The sequence below is a fragment of the Urocitellus parryii genome, chromosome 1, assembly GCF_045843805.1.
Source record: "Urocitellus parryii isolate mUroPar1 chromosome 1, mUroPar1.hap1, whole genome shotgun sequence".
NCBI classification, from domain to species: domain Eukaryota; kingdom Metazoa; phylum Chordata; class Mammalia; order Rodentia; family Sciuridae; genus Urocitellus; species Urocitellus parryii.
The window spans coordinates 51,312,891-51,332,637 of NC_135531.1; the positions used below are offsets into that span (position 1 = coordinate 51,312,891).

The window sequence follows — 19,747 nt, forward strand, 5'->3', positions numbered from 1 at the left end:
CTTGCCTCATATGTGGAAGCTAGAGAGGCAAATGGAAAAGAAAGGTAGCAGCAGGGAGAGGGTCTCATAAAAATCAAAGGAAGATTAGTAGAGGAAAGGGACCAGGAGGTGGAAGGCAGGCAGACTGTAGGGAGAGAGCTGGGGAGTAATATTGGCCAAATTATATTGTTATATTGTGTGCATGTATGAATATGTAACAACAAATTCCATCATTATGTGCATTACCATACAACTATGATGTACCAATTAAAAATGCGGAAAAAAGAATTTCAGGACTTTAAAAAACTAATAAATGATTCAAATTGTCTGATAAAAATGAAATTATAATAACTTACTACAATTTTAAATTTTTCCTGTGTAGTTATTTATTCATGGTGTCTCCTGTTATATCAAAAATATTAGTTTATAAGTAAAGTGGAGCTGGGCATGTAGCTCAATGCTTGCCTAGCCATGTGTGAGACCCTGGGTTTAATCCCCAGAACTGCAAAAAAAAAAAAGATAAAAGTGAGAGGTACAAATCTAGACATACTTTTCATTAGTGGGTAGTTAGTTAAGTTGGAAACCAAATAAAAAAATTAGGATGTCTATATCATATTTATATTTCCATTATTGACTTGGGTAATTTCGAAATACCTCTTACTATCTCTATTCTTGAACTTCTTTTTGTCTACAATGTATGTGAAAATATTGGTATCTCACTATTTCCTTAGATGTGAAAACTAAGAGGAGATTGTTTTAATTCATAATGTGCTTTAATATCCTAAATCCAAAGAAAAGAAATAAAATCATCTGGGTAGTATAGTAACTCTTAGACTTATATAACAGTTTTGGTAGTGCATTTCAGAACTATTAATGTATATCTTACTCACATTCTTCTTATATGATAATAAAACTGAGGTAAAGAAAGAAAATTGATTGCTTCCTTGGGGCTATTTAATGATGTGGGGCCTAAATCTGATAACCAAGCTCTCCTCCACTTGTTTTGTCTAATGTTTTAGAATGTTAAGAATGGACGTTAGTTTTTCCAGGAGTGGTGGCACAGGCTGAGGCAGGATGATTGCAAATTAAAACCAACCTCAGCAACTTACCTAGGCCGTAAGCAACATAGCAAGACCTTGTTTCAAAATAAAAAATAAAAATGGCTGAGGATGTGGTTCTGTGGTTAAGTGCCCCTGGGTTTAATCCCTGGTACCAAAAAACAAAGAATAGACATTTAAAAGGAAAAAAAGAGATCAGTGACATTAGAGTAGATTTCATTAGTGTAGTAATTAGTATCATTTAAGTTTTAAAATTTTTAGTTCTTTAAACTGTTGATGCAATTTAACAGTTGTCAGTTAATTGTAGTATATTTGGATTATAAAAATAACTCTCTCCTAAGCCCCTGGTAAGATGCTTAATCAGAGTAATCCGTAACCTTTGTATCAGTAGTATTATAATACATATGTTGGATAGAACCACAGTTTGTGGATGAGAAAACCTTCCCCATTGCTATGCCCAAGTACCACTTTCTCCATGAAGCCCAAAAGATAAAAAAGACTTTAGTAGGAAAATAGGGATAAAACACTATTTTAAGTCTCATAAATGGCTTGAACAAAAGGGTATGTGTATCCAAGCTCAAAGTTTGCCAAGGTGATTATGACTAGTATGATTTGACTGAAATTGAAAGTAACCATAGAGGATATATGGGAGATATATATGAAAAAAATATTTCAAAGCCAGATTAAAAGAAGGACTTAAATACTTGAGAAAGAAAATTAGTGAATACTTTAGTGGGATTTAAGAATCTGTGAAGCTCAGGGGAGAACGGTCATAGGATTTAGTATGTGTGTTACAAAATGAATGAAAGAAAGGTCAGATCAATGGCATATAGACCAAGTAAGTAGGAGGTTGTTGCAGTAGTGAAGCCATGATGGTCCAAACCAGATGGCTATCACTGCTGACAGAAAGGAAGAGACTAAAGGAAAAAGGAAGGATATAGTAAGTAAGGAAGTGATACTAGAAGGTGGGTCTAATGATAGGCTTTATGGTGGCTTTATCATAAATACGATAAAGGAATAAGGTGATTTTTTTTGAGGAGGCAATGTGATCAATCTGACTTTAAATATAATAATTTTGATGCATTTGTGTAGAATGTTTAATGGAGGTATTAATCTGGCAGTTAGAAATGTAACTTTAAGCTTGAAAAGAAATGTATTAAGAGAATCAGGCTGTCTTGATTTTGTATACTGGTTGCATTAAGATAGAGGACATTGAAATCCTCAGTGTGGATGAAATTCATAAGGAAGGAAGAGGGGAATGAGGGTTGTGACTGGACTACTGAGAAGCAGATAAGGTAAAAGAGTAAAGCTAGTGTAAACAGAAGGAATATCAAAGAGGTGGGAAGAAATCTGGCATGACACTGTCTGAGACAACAGAGAAAATGAAAGAAGTAAAGTGGTCAACAGGGTCACATTCTTCTGAAGGGCTGTTAAGTCTAAAGGTAAACCATTGGAATTAGTGATTAAGAGAACATAAGTTACTTCTGAGAGAGCAATTTAAGAAGTGTATGAATTACTCGTAAGGCAACTAAAATGGATGAATAGTAAAGTGAAGATAATAAGAGCAGTTGAGAAATTTGTTGTAAAAATAATTTTCAGCTTAAGGGTATAAAAATATTGAAAAGAAATATTTTGACTGTTTGCATTTAAACTTTACCACAGGTATTCTTCCAAGTTCTGTTTTTAATTACTAGTTACTCCTCCACCTTTAAATTATTTACTCTATAGCTAAATACCTTTTAGCATACACCCTGTGTTTTTGCACTTTTCTGTCTAGATTTAGGCATGCTGCTTGGATTCATTTTTACACTGACTTCACAAGGATAATTCCTTTCCATCTTTCAGGGTCCAGTTCAGATGCCTTCTTTGTGAAGCCATTGCTTGTTTAACTTGCAGTAATCTTTCCTTCATTTAATTTAAAATTGCTTCAGTTATTTCTTTTTCATGGTAGTTAACACTCTTTATCATGTACTGTTTTTTGTTATGTACATGGTTTATGACCTTTGTTGGTATTAAAGTTTCTTTTGAAAGTTTACCCAGGTGTTTGTAGCATCATGAAAAAAAAGTATAGACTTAGGATTCAGAGTGTTTAGAGTTTCATCTTCAGTTTTTAGCTCTATTACTTACAGAGTATGTGACTTCAGTCAAGGTATTTATTTAATGCCCATAAACGTAAGCCTTCTTGTAAAATGCCTATATCACAGATTATCAAGAAGATTAAGTGGGAACTGAGAGCTTTAAAGAACAAATGAATTTAGGTTCTTTAACTTCAACTTGATTTCTGTGCCTGTACCCAGAATGGTACCATTTAAATATTAGAAATATTTGAATGAATTAGTAATTTATTTGCCATTACTAAATATATAAAGGCTACTGTAATTTTTTGGCTATTAGTACTTTGTTAGGATGATTTTTTTAAATGGAATTTTTTTCAATTAGGACAGGAGATATTATAGATTTACCAGATTTATATATATTATATATATTATGTTATAGAAATATACACATAACATAAAAAATATATATAATATAATGCAGAATTTCCTGGTGGTTAACAGTGATATATATGAACAATATTAACATTCAAGTGAATTCAAATTAGAAACATACCTATTAAGAAAAAATTAATTAACTGACAGTTAATAGCAATTTATTAAAGCCATTTCTTTTATCATTCAAGTAGAACTAGGCTTTGAGGGGAGCCAAGAAGATGCTTTCTGAACTCTAAAGCAAGCCCTTGATGTGACAGTACACCATGCCATATACTTCAAACATAATTTTCACACTCATTTTAACAGATTTAAATATATTCTAGTGCCAACTGATAGGATTATTCCAGAGGATATAAGATTGGGCACCCTAAAATTAAACTCTGATCCAAAGAGTAGTTTAAAAAGTTACCCTTCATCCCAAGAATTATGGATTCCACAAGTACTAACAAATGGTGATGTTTGAATAGTCTGAAAGATTTTGACAACATTGCAAATCCTAAATGACTTGAAAAATTTAACACAATGAAACAAGTTTTAATAATATGTGTAGACTTAACCTTTCTTTCTCAATTTGTCTTTTTTGAGCCTTTATTCATCATTGTTCACTTTGTATTAGATTATATACTTCAGTAGTATGTCTAGTATGACTATTTAAGGATAAAGTTTTAGAAGCAAGCATTATGCATTCAGTGCCCTTTTAAAATTATGAACAGAGCTGAGATCCATATATAGTAAAGGTAGCAATTATGTGTAATAATAACATAATTAAGAAATATTCCTAAATAGCAAATAGACTATAACAGTAGTGTTATTATAAACTTATGACCTAAATAATGATAGCTACATTTGTTGAACCTGTATTGTGCTTGATATTTTACATCTTTCCCCTGTTATATAGTTGAGGAACTGAATCTGAGAAGTTAAGTACTGTTCTCACATCATTCAACTAATAAGTAATGGAATTAGCTTCTAAGTCAGGACTTTTTTGAATTCAAATTAACTCTTTTAATAGTTGTGTTTTACAACCGTGTCTCTACAATAATATCTTCCATGGTATACACTTTCTTTGCCTCATCATTTGAAATTATTCTCTTATCTGCTTCATTTTGCCTAGTAAAGTAGCATTTCCTCTTCAACTTGCAAAGTCACCTTAAAGAGCTTAGTCTTCAGAAACATCATCTAAATTACTGAATGACTTACCAAATTAAAAAATATGCAAACTAGCATAATAAATGGTAGGGAGATTCAGTGGATGGAGCAAATATGTGGTTGCTGTTCCCTATGTAGGTTCTATACTATTCTATTAGAGCTCATGCTGACTAAAGAAGAAGAGATTTCTAAAATTGTATTCATATAACTTCAAGAAAGAGGAAGTAACTGCACTTGTCTGAGACATACATAAGGAGAGACTAAACTTGGCAAGAAGAATTGTTATATGTGAGTGAGACTGGAAAATATACTTCAACACTGATTCAGTGAAAGGGAAAGGAAACAATTTTAAAATCTGTTCGTTAGAAAGATAGTGGTTCTATGATCAAATAGATTCATTTTAGAAGAAGGAATAGATTTGGGTAAGAAGGAAATAACTTAAGGTTTGAAAATAAAGTATTTGTAATTATGTCAAGACATCTGCATGTTGTCCATCTAGATCAGAGTCCTTGAATTGTAGCTAGTTGAAATTGAGATGTGCTAGAAGTATAACATAAACACCAGATTTTGAAGACAATGCTGTCACATTGATTTTTTTTTTGTATTGGTTGCATGTCCACGTAATACTTTTGAAATAATTTAAGCTTTTCTTTTTGCTTTATCAAAGTGTACTGCTTGGAAACTTTAAAATGCTTTATGTTTTCCTATGTTTTACCTTGACAACATTGCAAATCCTCAATCACTTGAAAAATTTAACACAATGAAACAAGTTTTAATAATATGTGTAGACTTAACCTTTCTTGGATAACACTCACCTATATAGATGTTTGTTACAAAATTTAGAAATACAGAATCAAAATTCAGGCAAAACCTCTAGGTTTGGGAACAACCTATATAGGAATGATGTTTGATAAATGACGAGTACAGGGTATGGAGATGAGAAAAATACCAATAATTGTAAGACAGGAGAAGAAAGAATAACCAGGAGAAGAATTGGAAAACCAAGAGTCCAAAGTGATATAAAAGTCTCATTAGGATAGAATTTCAGGAAGGAAAGGGTATTTAATATCATTGAATGATAGACCAACGAGGAAGAGAGAACTGTAAAAAGGCCATTGAATTTGGTTTATATAGAAACAGTTTCAGTAGAGTATTAAGAGGGATAGATTGCAAGAGATTATGAAGTAGACTGTGTATGCAAACTATTCTTTCAGAAAGGGAGTCCATTTGTGGAGATGATAATCATTTGATTCAGGCAGAGTCCAGAGAAATTTGAGTATGTTTATTTGCTGAATAAAAGGATCAGTGAAGTAGTAGTGCTTAAAATTGTAAAAGGGACACTATAATGTCTGTAGTAAAGTGCTAAGCAAGGGTCCCAAACCTGAGTGCATAAGGGAATCATCAGTAAAAGTTGTCACAAGGGCAAATCCCCAGACAACATCTCACATCTAAAGTTACCCTGTTCTTTGGAGGTTTGTCTCCTGGAACAGATCCCTTGAGGGGGAACAACATGAAACCATATTCACAATTTCTTTTAGATGATTGTGATGTATCTGCAAAAGTCAAACAAGTCAAGAAAATTAAAGGAGCTGATGAGGAGGACATTAGTGAAATGGATGACCATACCATCCACAATAGGTACAAAGCCAATGAGGATTACAGTGAGGCTGATGGAGCATGAACAACAATTAAGGAATTAGCTTTCATTATTATGAGTGAGTGTAAGTTCAGTAGTAATGAAAGACTGAAAAAGTAAAAAGGTAATGGATTTTGATCAGAGAGCATTGTTTCAGATTTCAGGGTCTTGAAGTCTAAGCAGACACAAAATGTGACTGTGTTTTTCTCATGTGGAAAACAGAAAGAACTGTCAGGCACATTATAAAGCTTATCAGTTTGGTAAATGTAATATAGGATAGTGAATGGTAAAAAGATATATGAGATTTAGGATAGGTAGGAAGCACTAATGGTTGTATCAGTGTGGAATGATCTTTAAGATTCAATTAAACCTTGGCTTGGAGAGCATTGGAGAACATTTCCAAAGTGGGCTGACTGCTTGAGCTTACAAGCTTCTCTGAGTATCCTTGATCCAGTCTAGTTTTTATTGACAATAGAGTGGATGCTTGACATTCAAAGATACAACACACATAACTTGACTATTCACAAGGGATCTTGTGGGTTTATATTAGTCAGCTTTTTTTGTTACTATAACAAAATATCTGAAGCAGACTTTTTTTAAAAATGAGGTTTATTTTACATTTAGTTTTGGCTGCTACATGTGTAAACAACATAGAAGTCTCTGGAATGGATCCTCACCTTAGCTGTGTCACCTCATAGCAGATGGCAATGGTGATGACACCTGAGAAAGATTATATCTTGAAACAGGAAGCCAGAGAGAGACTAGGGTACCTGCATTTGATCTAAAGACCTCCCACTAGGCACCATCTTTAAAGATTTTATCACCTCCCAATACTCCCACCCTGGTGACCAAATCTCCAACACATGACTAAGGGAGGTGGCACACTTAAACTATATCCAAATTGTAGCAAGGTTTATACATGAGTAGTTAATAATTTCCTCTAAGAAATGGATTTTGTTCTCATATATGTCATCAACACATGTCTCTGTTTGCCTTTAACACCTGAAAGCAGTACATTAATCATCAGAGTACTTTGGTGCATGGTACATTTCACAAAAGAGGAAATTATATGCCAAATTATGGTATTAGTAAGTTACAAATTTGAGTTTGAATATGCAAATTAGTTTTTGAAGTTTTAAGCAGTGGACCTAGCATGTAATAATTGCTTAATAAATGATAATTAGTGGTGCCAATTCAGGAATTCAACAAATTTGAAGCCAAATTGTTTTGTATAAGTACAGGTTTAGTGAATATACTTAAATTAAAATTTTTGTTTTGACTTCGAATCACCATGAAATATTAATTGAAACTAGAATATTAAATCCTTGTGAATTAAGAAGGTATTGGGTCATTTATTACTTACCTTCTTGTGTTTGATATACTTGAAAAGAGAAATATTTTGTAGTAACTCAGAAAGGTTTTGGTGAAAAATTACAACTTTAAAAATATCATTTTAGTGTGTTTCTGTACAACAAATTTATGTATATAGAAACAAAATGAGTGAATTATATTATTCCCTTTTTCTTAGACTTAGTACACCTAAAAACCTATATTTCTGTTTTTGCTAAACAATTTTTTGTCATCATACTCACATATAACTGTTTTTGCTTTATAGTGAAGAGCTCAGAAAAGAAGCAAGACAATTAAAGCGAGAACTCTTAGCAGCAAAACAAAAAAAAGTAGAAAATGCATCAAAAGCAGAGAAAAAAAATGAAGGTAAGGCCATTTATCAGGCTTATATTTTCTCTTGTAACTCCTCCTCCCATTTTGCTTAACTTTTTCCTTCCTCTCTATTCTTCTGCCTTCCTCCTTTTCCTTCTTTCCTCCCTCCTTCTTGTGGTGGTGTTGTTTCCCAGATACATGCTTTGGACAGTTAGCTAATAAAATAAATTTCCACTGAGGACATTTTTCTGAGAAGTAAATTAAATGCAAACATGATATTAACTATTGCTCTTAAGTAGGCCTAATGAGAATTTGAGAGTACTTAAAATCAAGCAAAACTTCCTGTTGCTATAGCATGTAACTGGAGTAAAAATGCACAGAAATGGGATGCTCATTTTTTAAATATCACATACTTTAAAAAAATATATAGAAAAGTATTTGGGACCAATATTTAGGACTTGTATAAACATTTGTGTGTTGGTTTGAATAATATTAAATATGTGTTATTGCTTTTTGTTTTTACTTTTTCCTCATGTGTTAAGACAGGAAATCTAAACTATTGATAAAAATGATCAAAACAACACTTGCTCTTTGTACAGATTGAATATGTTCTGTGCTTCACTATGATTTTAATTAAACTAGAATAGCTTCCTAAAAAGCTATTTCCTTTCACTAAAAATCTTTAATTTATTTTAAACTGTTTTACAATAAAGTATGTAGTGTTCATTTTCCAAAATTGCAGCTTGAACACTCAAATCCATTTTCTTCTTACAGCAATAAATTACAATCGTAGATCATGATTGAAAGTTTTATTCATTTGCCTCTAATAATGTATACTGTTTGATGTGATAGATTTGCTTTGCATGTATTTCATCTGTATCCTCATACTTTTGGAAACCTTGAAGTCTTTTTATTATCTACTAGATTCTGTAGATAAATATAGTCTGTAGAGGCATATTAAAAATAGGATGAGGGCTAGAGATGTAACTCAGTGGTAGAGCACTTGCCTAGTATGCACGAGGCCCTGGGGTTCAATCCCCAGCACCACTAAAAAAAAAAAAAAAAAAAACAAAACAAAAAAACACAGCATCTAGCCCTAAAGCATACATACTCTGATATAGAATAGCAGGTAACATTTGGCCAATATATTCTTATTGTTTTAAATAGCACAAGCAATACCATAAAACTGTTTGAAGTGCATAGGGCTTAGATTATTTGTACCATATCCCAGTGACCATTATAATAAAGGCAGGTACTTTATGACAAATTGAAAGTCTCTGAAATATGTATTCAAATGAAACTAATTGCTAAAAAATTAATTCACCCATAATGGCACAAATTATAAATGAAATTTAAGAGAATGGGTAAATTTATTTATGACTAATTATAAGCAAAATATAACCCAGAACAGAAGTAAACTGTATTGGCAGTATTAAGATTTGAAAAAAATACACTGAGAATTATTTTATTTTTAATTTTATACATAATTTTCCCAGGGAATTGCTTCTTATAGTTAAAAGCATATTAAACTCATGAAAGTAATTCCATTCAACTAGAAAGAACTTTTTTTGGGGGGGGTACTGGGGGTTAAACTCAGGGGCACTGGACTCCTGAGCTAAACCCCCAGCCCTATTTTGTATTTTATTTAGAGACAGGGTCTCACTGAGTTACTTAGCGCGTCGCCATTACTAGGGCTGGCTTTAAACTCACAATCTTCCTGTCTCAGTCTCTCGAGCTGCTGGGATTAGAGGTGAGCTCACTGTGCTCAGTTTAGAAAGAACTTTTACTAAGGAATTTTATTCATTTTTTGAGCTTCTAATTATGAGCACCCCCATGTCTCAAGAACTGTCCTGGACTAGGGCTATTAAGTTGGTAATAGATGGATAGTTCTTGCTTCTATTGTTCATGATCTTCTAGGAGTGAGAGAAATGCAGTAATTACTATGCTGTGTAGGTACAGACTATGTTACACATAAACAGTATATGTTCTTATCTGCCTTTGAGATACTGAATATAATTAGGTAAAGAAAGGTGTGAGTCTTAAATGACTCATTTCTTTACACAAAGGGAAGCTTCTTTAAGAGCTTATTTTAGTCTACTAATATAAAAGTTAACCATGTTAAAATCATTTTTTTTTTCATACCAGGGATTGAACTCAGAGACATTCAACCACTGATCCACATCCCCAGCCCTATTTTGTAATTTTATTTAGAGACAGGGTCTCACTGTGTTGCTTAGTGGCTCACCGTTGCTGAGGCTGACTTTGAACTCACAATCCTCCTATCTCAGTCTCCCCAACCACTGGGAAGGTGTGTAATCTTTTTTTATACCACGATTAGATAGGAATTTATATAAGTAATTATTTTTCTGAGTTTAATTCTTCTCATATCATAGAGAAATACCTTGATTTGCCCTAATCTGGATGACAATTAAAATTACTTGTAAAAAGTAGGTCCATGTAATTGCTACCATTTTGTTTTTCTTTTTTTTTTTTGTTTTTCTTTTTTTTTCTTTTTTTTTTATTATTAATTGTTCCAAACATTACAGAGCTCTTGATAAATCATCTTTCATACATTTGACTCTATTGGGTTTTGAACTTCCATTTCTACCCCGAATACAGATAGCAGAATCACATCTGTTTTTCTAGTCTTGGAATTAGCATATTATTTACTAATTTTTCTTATTTTTTAAAATAATTTTAGACTTATCCAGAAATTGCAAAAATAATTCTTGAGTTTCCACATAACTTTAATGTTAAGATGATAACCAAAGTGCCTAGGTCAACATCAAATAATTAATGTTGGCACAATACTGTTAGCTAACTATAGACCCTATTAGAATTTCACACCACTATTTTGTTTGTGTTCTATGCTTTTGTCCAGAATTCCATATTGCATTTAGTGATCATTCTCTTTAGTGTTCGCAAATCTGGGACTCTTCCTCAGTCTTTTCTTATCTTTTATGACGTTAACACTTTGAAGACTTCTCGTTAGATCTTTTGTAGAATGTTTCTCAGTTTGAGTTTTGATGATTTCTTATGATTGGATTCAGGTTATGCATTTTTAGCAAAATTGCTACAAAAATGGTTTGCCTCATCAGTTCGTTTTTCACTAGTAACATGATGTCTACCATCTTATCACTGGTGACATTGCCTTGATCGCTTGGTTAGTGATATCTGCTGAGTTGTTGCTTTGTATAATTACTCTTTCTATTTTTGAGATTTAGAAGAATGTGGGGGAAAAAAACTTTTAGACTGTACAGTTTTCCTCTTTTAAACTCTTCAAGCTATTCCCCATTAATTTTAGCATTTCTTGGTAGATGGTGGATCTTGTCTGCAGAAGATATTTATTGTGGTGTTCTAATGATGACATTTTATTTCCATGATTCCTATTACTTTTACTACTTAGAATTTCATAATAAAAACTCTCTTTTTCATTATTTACTTATTTCATATGGGTTTGTATTTTATTCTGTATATTCAAATTATGTTTAGATTTTTTCAATTTTGGCCATCGGTAGCTCTTGCAAGGTATCTTCTGTGTCTTTTCAGCTTTCCACATACTTTGAGCACTTCCTTACTTTCTAACACAGGCTTATCATGCATTCTTCCTTTTTCAGACCCACCATAAACTACTTCTCCAAGGAACTCTGGTTCCTCTTATTTGAGTATTGTGTTTAGAAAAGAAAAGCTGGGGGACTGGGGCTGTAGCTCAGTGGTAGACCGCCTGCCTTGCACATGTGAGGCACTGGGTTTGATCCTCAGCACCACATAAAAATAAATTAAAATAAAGATATTGTGTTCATCTACAATAAAAGATATTTTAAAAAAAGAAGAAGAAGAAGAAGAGCTGGAAAGTAAGTGGGCCATTCTATTTTGATTCTGATGTTTTTAGAATATTATTAGAAGCCATATTATCACTATCTTGTTGGAAGGCTCTTTTAGAACTTACTTATGATGCACATTATAGATTACCTTTTTCTTGAAATCATATTTCTTATAAACTTACTTTGAGCTTTTAAAATTAGCAGGTATTGCTGCTATGATGATAGAAACTTGTTTATTATGAAAGATTTGTGTTTCAGTAAATACCATATTGTATTAGAAAATCAAATGTTGCTATGCAGTTTCTAAGTCTAGTAACACTTTTCTCCCTGTGGTTACAAGTGATATACCATGAGCCATCTCACAACATAACATTATAGAAACAAAGTAGAATTTTAAGCATCTTTTAATGTATGTCAAAACTTAGCCTGTCTTCCCAGTCAGCAGATATTCCAAGGTTGGAACTACGTGAACTATGGGAACAGATCCAGAGATTCTCATGTGTATATGTATAATAAGATTCTCATATAAAAGAAGTTGGAAAATGTTTTTTGACCTTGGCTTTCTAACTTCATGCATTGCTTGAGCTGAATACTCTCATGAACCCGTTCAGAAAAAGATTTCTTGATTGGGATATATGTCTACATATCTGGCTTTTATAAACCATTTTAGTTTATTCCAAGACTAAATTATCTAAGTATTCTGGCAATTCTTTATGCTCTGGTCTTTTGAACATTTTCTGCTATATCTAGTAATTTAATTTTAACAATAAACTTAAAAGCAGATAGTATATTTTAAATCCTTTTGGATCATTTGGAGTAGCAAATTAATATGTAATATAGACCTGACTTCTGTAAGAATTTCCAATTGATGTATGTACTACCCCTGCTAATACAGAGAGACTAAAAATACATTTCTTTTGGTATTTTTGATAGTTATTCTGATAGTAATGTGAGGTGCTTATTTTATGTAGCACTAATGGAATATTATAGCTTCTCCAAAATATAAGTAAGGAAGTATTAAAATTCTTTATAGTTACTGGCAGTAAAATTATTTAAGCCTTGATGACTCAGTTTTTGTATCATAAATCCAGAGATAAAATGTCTTAGAATGTACCCCCTAGGCTTGTTGTAGAAAGTAAAACAATGAGAAACTTTTTAATAAATTGATACTACTGTATAAAAATAATTTTAAATTTGTAAGAAGAAAAATATACCCATTTTGTTTCCTATCCAAATACAAAAAATTGAAAATATTAATTTTCATGCTGTGTTAGTTGTAGTTACAGCCTGTAGTCAATGTGGTAAACATGACATAATTAAAATCTCAAAATAAACTTTGTGTTTTTATGTTTTTCAGAGTTACACTTCTATAATGACATTCTTTGTTAAAAGGAATGTATATGTATAAATTTATGTACATTCTTTAAGTAAAGCTCCCAGTCATATTATTTCCTGGGTTTTTTAATCCATCTGGCAAGTCTTAACACTTGCTGACTATTGCCACTTCATTTTAGAATAAAGTGTATTATACTTGGATTAAAAGCACTTGGAACGAAATTTCTTAAAAGAACAAAAAAGCCTTGTGTTCTAATGCCCATGCATTAAAATACCTAGTTTTGTCCTCTTGCCTGAATGGAGGACTCCCATTGAGCCAGGTGGTCTGACAGATGTTGTTTTCTTCAGGGATTCTCCCATCTTAGGAAATCACCTTTGATTAAGGGATTAATATTCCATTGGTTTTTTAATCTCTACCCAGTTGCCCAGGCCAGATCCTTTGCCAGATTTGTAAAGACAATTGTCCTTAATTAAGGACTTACATTCTAGTCATAGTTCTATTTTTAAGTCTATCCTGTCACTTTGGGGAAGCTACTGTAAAATCTGGACCCATCTGTTTTTCCATTTATCAATTTAAAATAAATAAGATCTATGATTCCTTGAGTCATAAGGATGTTTTTAGTTAATAGATATAAGTATACTACAAAGGAAGATATGCATTATTTAAATATAACCATAATTTTGCCATTTGTTTGCTTTCTACTTTTTAATGACTTCAAATATTATATAAAGGAGTAAAGTGAAAGAAATCAAATGTCAAGAAATAAATCATTAGTATACTCATATAATTAAAATTTTGAATTAGCATTAAAGTTGACTTTGTAAAATCCAAAACAGTTGACTTTTTAAGTTGAGTACAGAATCTTCAGTAGACTCTAAAACCCCAATTTAGAAAAATAAGGAATGTGATATTTTACTTTAGATACCAGCAATGTCAAAGGAGATGTACTACAGGACAATCCTATTTACAGCCTTGGGGTCTCTTTAGTAGCACTGTAAATCATCCCAGCCTCTGCATAGAATTGTTGTGGGGAGGGTAAAAAATTTCAAATAAGTTTGATAATTAAGAGGAGATGTTTTCCCATGTTGGCTCTGTCAGGTTTTTTAATAAACTATATAATCCTTTTCATTAAATTATGTCTCAAGTCCCTTCCAGGTTTATTATTATTATTATTATTATTATTATTATATCAAAACCTTTAACAATCTGAACATAGTAACATAGAGAGATACAGGTTTGGACATATTCTCTAATCAGCTTCAGGGAGATAAGGTGTCAGATCCTCTTTTCAGAGTCCTAAGCAGACAATACCTGCTCTATGACTTGTGCCAAAAATTAGAGAAGGAAGAGCAATCTGAGCTTGTAAATCATGAAAGAATTTTAAAGCCTCTTCATGAAATACATCCCTGAGGTGCTTAGTACCTCTCAAGTTGCACTGGGCCATTTCCAGTTTCTTCAAACTATCTTTTTAATACTGGATTAAATCAGACTAGGGCCTCTCAGGCTTGATAGGTTGTGAAAGTATATAGTTTTTTACTACTTTTCATCTATCTAAGATATAATGTTAAACTAGCTTAATCTTGGTTTTAATAAGAAACAGAAACCCTCTTGGAATATTGGCTCTGTGTTATGCCTAATACTACACAGAATTATTTTTAATTTTTAAGAAACAGCCTTTGAGTCGTCATTTTTTCTTGGAGGCCAAAAGTGTCAGACTTATTTTTCTTCACTGTCTACTCTTAATCCATGTGCTAATTTTAACTTATCTACATGAAAAAGTGAAATTATATGTGTACTTGATCCATAGAAAGCCTTTCTGGTCATCTGTCATCTTCATTTTCTCTTTACTTTGGGCATGGTGCTAACAAATGATTTTTTGGTGTTTTAAATTCAAGGAGATTAAAAAGCAATGAAAGTGAGGGCAAGTGTACCCTAAAATGGTGAGTTTTATGGTATGTAAAGGATATTTCAATAACTTTTAGGAAGAATAAATTAGCAAAACAAAGCCAGAGCAGAAGTCAACCTGTGGATCTTTCTAGCCCAGTATTAACATTAAAAAAAAAAAATTCTATAGTCCAACGGAAAAACATGGCTAACAATATTCATTCTAGTAGCAGAAAGAGGTAATAGGCAAGCATTATCATACTAAGTCAGGACACATAAGAAACTAGTGGTTGAATATTATGGCTATATCTACTATAGATATTTCTTTTCCTCTGTTGCTGCTGCTGCTTTATTTTGGTATTTAGATTCTCTCAAGGGAGGAACTAATATCATTATTAAAGATTTGATTATAACCAGTATTCCCATTTGGGAATGGAGTTGTTAACTTTTCCAGTCTGCTGTCAAGATCTTATTTTAAGTAAGATTTCTTTTATATGACATTTTCTGAGATTTTGCCAGAAATTACATCAAACATATAAAGTAATTCATTTGAGTGCTTGAGTTTCTTCAACATCTTGCAGCACTTAATCAAATTTGAAAATGATATTCTTATCACAACTTTATAGTGTAAAACTGTGAATATGTTGCATTAAAAGTGATTTTGAACAGTTTAATCTGCGTGGTATTACATTGATTTTCCTAAATAATTAATACAGTATGCTGAAAGTCTTAAATGATTATATCTTCAAAATTCCTCATAAAAATTCCTGGCAGATGATATAGGATGCAGCTTTGGAATATTAGCATTTTTTTGTTCAAACATAGATAATCCCTAAATTATATTAATAACTATGTAAAAGAATTTGAAAAATTCAAGAAAGAATAAAAAGGAATAATAAATTTATCTGAACTAGTAAGATATCCAAATATAAATAAATCATAAAGTTTTTTTTTTTCAGTACTGAGTGTTGAACCCAAGGCCTGGCATATGCTAAGCATGTGCTCTATTACTGAGCTACATCCCTAAAAAGAGCATACTACAGGGACACTGCTACATCGATGTTCATAGCAGCACAATTCACAATAGCAAGACTGTGGAACCAACCTAGATGCCCTTCAATAGACGAATGGATTAAAAAAAATGTGCCATTTATACACAATGGAGTATTACTCTGCATTAAAAAATTAGAAAATCATGGAATTTGCAGGGAAATGGATGGCATTAGAGCAGATTATGCTAAGTGAAGCTAGCCAATCCCTAAAAAACAAATGCCAAATGTCTTCTTTGATATAAGGAGAGTAACTAAGAACAGAGTAGGGAGGAAGAGCATGAGAAGAAGATTAACATTAAACAGGGATGAGAGGTGGGAGGGAAAGGGAGAGAGAAGGGAAATTGCATGGAAATGGAAGGAGACCCTCATGGTTATACAAAATTACATACAAGAGGAAGTGAGGGTAAAGGGAAAAAACAAGGGGGAGAAATGAATTACAGTAGATGGGGTAGAGAGAGAAGATGGGAGGGGAGGGGAGGGGAGGGAGGATAGTAGAGGATAGGAAAGGCAGCAGAATACAACAGACACTAGTATGGCAATATGTAAATCAGTGGATGTGTAACCGATGTGATTCTGCAATCTGTATATGGGGTAAAAATGGGAGTTCATAACCCACTTGAATCAAAGTGTGAAATATGATATGTCAAGAACTATGTAATGTTTTGAACAACCAACAATAAAAATTTAAAAAAATAAAGAAGATTGCCTACAAATGAAAAATGTAATAGTTGATAGTAAAAAAATCAATAGGTTTTATAGCAAATTAGATTAAAAAGAGCCTTAGTATCACAGGTGTGATGGCGCATGCCTGTCATCCAAGTGACTCCAAAGGCTGAGGTAGAAGGATCTCAGAATAAAAAAGACCTGAGGATGGAGCCCATTTTAAAGTGTCCATGGGTTCAATCCGCAGTACAAAGTTGAGAGCCTTAGCTGAACATTTTCTATGACTAATGAAATATATTAGTTCACAGGGTAAAGAAGCTCCCCTACAAACTAAAAGAGGATTTTAAAAAACAAAAATCCTTTACCAGTATAAATTCTGATACTTCAGAGCATTCAGTATGAAGAAATCTTAAAAGTAATTACAAAGAAAAAACATTGTGACTTTAGAAAAACAAGAGCTGATTTCTCAACAGCAACAAGTGAGGACATAGGGCAAAATATTATCTTCAGCATACGGAGGGAAGTTGCCCTTCTGATAAAGACTGAGAATCTTTGCTACCTGCAGACCCTCACTGAAAGGAATTTGAAAGTCCAAATTTCAGGCAAAAGATAAGTGAGCCCAGCAGAAGATCTGAAATTCAAAGATTAAGGCCATGGAAACAGGAAATATATATTATGCAATATGTATGCACATAAATAAACATTTAATAAAGCAACAATAATAATTATTTCATTGCATTCAAAATAAAGATAAAACTAAAATGCATAACAACACTGCATTAAATTCAAGGGACAGGTAAACATTTTGAAAAGCATTCAATGGGTCATATCTTTTGGGGAAGAAGGTAAGGAAACACATTAACTTTGGATTTGGGGCTGGGGATGTGTCTCAAGCAGTAGCGCGCTCACCTGGCATGCCCAGGTTTGATCCTCAGCACCACATACAAACAAAGATGTGTCCACCGAACACTTAAAAAAATATATTAAAATTTTTTTTCTCTCTCTCTCTCTCTCTCTCTCTCTCTCTCTCTCTCTCTCTCTAAAAATACCTTTAAAAAAACCTTTGGAGTTAATAAATATGCATATCAATATTTTTAGGAGAGCTGCCAAAGGTATAGGAAAAGGTCATAATTTCCAAACTAATACAAGAAAAGATGGACTTATGGAAACAAAAATCAACCCAAAAGGAACTAGAGAGAAAACATAATGTTAGACTGGCAAGACATTAAAAATTATTGCACAAAATAGGATACAAATAAAATACAAACATATTAATAATTCAATTGAAATAATGCAAAAGGTCAAATGCTTTAGCTAAAAGATCAGCTTTCTCAATCAATGCTGAAGATAATTTTACTATCTTAAATGTATTGGACAATCAAATCTTTAAGAAAAAATATGAAGGGAAGGGAGGGGAAATAGGAACAGGAAAGACAGTAGAATGAATCTAACATAATTTTCCTATGTACCTATATGAAGATTTCTAAGTGAATCCCTCTATCACATGTACCCACAATAGGGTCCTAATTAAAATAAGATTCTTCCATGCTTCTATAATTATATCATAAATGGAGTCCACTGTTATATACAACTAAAAAAACTAGTATATAAAAAAAAGATTAGGGATAAAAAAGGTCTCTGTAATCATAAAACTTAATAATTTACCAGCAATACATTTGAATGGACCTAGTAACAGACTTAAAATGTATGAATCAAAAATTGATAGTCCTGTAATAAGTAAGCAAGTCCATCTTAGTGGGAAAGTTTAAAATATTTCTCTCAGTAATAGATTAAATAAGCATATAAAAATTTTAAAATTAGTTTGGACCACAGAGGTACCAGGCTTCATATAATTAACATAAAGAGAATATTGAATGCAATAGCTTCAGAATAAACATTCTTTGATGGAACTTCTGTGTGTGTGTGAGTGTGTGTGTGTGTGTGTGTTGCTTAGAATCAAACCCAGGGCCTCACACATGGTGAACACACACTCTACCACTGATGCCCCAACCCAATTTTAGCACTCTTAAAACATTTGTAAAAAGTGGCCACTTAGGGAACCAAAAAGTAAGTTAGAGAATCTTTAGAGTGGTATTTACAAAGCATATTCTCTAATACAATACAATTATTAGGAATTACAGTTGGCTCTCCATATCTGTGAGTTCTATATCTGTAGACACAGTCAACCAGAGATCAAAAATATTCAGGAAAAACTTGTATCTGTACTGAACATGTACAGACTTTTTTTCTGGTCATCCCTTAACAATGTAGTATAACAACTATGTACACAGCATTTACATTGTATTAGGTATTATAAGTAACTGGGGATGATTTGAAACACACAGCAGGATATGTGTAGGTTATAAGTGAATACTGTGCCATTTTACTTAATAAGGGACTTGAGCATCACAGATTTTAGTATCCACAGAAGGGAGGTATTCCTAGAATAAATCCCCCAAAGATATCAGGAGTTGACTACACTAACAATGATATTAGATTATTGATTTCCAAGTATGTTAATACAATTATTGCAGTACTTGGAAGCAAAGTTATTGCTTCAGAAGCCAATATTTCAGGATATTATTGTAGAAGTTCCCCACTTAAAGTTGACGAAATTAACCCAGTAAAATAGAAGAAAGGAAACAATAAAGAACAGAAATCAGTAAAATAGAGAACAGTTTTTAGAACTGTTATAATAAAAATGACTAGCAGAATAACTTCTAAATTCCTTACACATAGTAGATAACCAGAAAATTCATTTGATTGTATTATGTTAGATATTTGTCACTTGTTCTTTCCAGACTGCTTTATAACAGAGAAAGTAAGATCTACTTGTTATATACAAGGAGTATAATAAGCAAAATTTCTGTTAACACTGCTAATATAGTATTAGGTACAAAAGATGTTACTGTTTAAAAAAGAGAGGGGGTGGGGGCAAACAGGCAGCTAAAGACTCAAGAAATTCTGTTTACATTTCTCAAAAGTAGAAATACAAATGTCCAACAAATAGAT

At 32.5% G+C, this 19,747-nt stretch overlaps 1 protein-coding gene across 1 annotated transcript in view; it reads left to right on the forward strand.

Annotated features, from left to right (window-relative positions):
• Cwc27 (CWC27 spliceosome associated cyclophilin) overlaps window positions 1-19,747 on the forward strand; it is a 212,955-nt gene that overhangs the window by 92,569 nt on the left and 100,639 nt on the right. Inside the window, exon 11 of the mRNA XM_026390852.2 lies at window positions 7,930-8,030. Within this exon, the coding sequence (XP_026246637.2) occupies window positions 7,930-8,030 (101 nt within the window). The remainder of the gene's footprint in view (window positions 1-7,929; window positions 8,031-19,747) is intronic.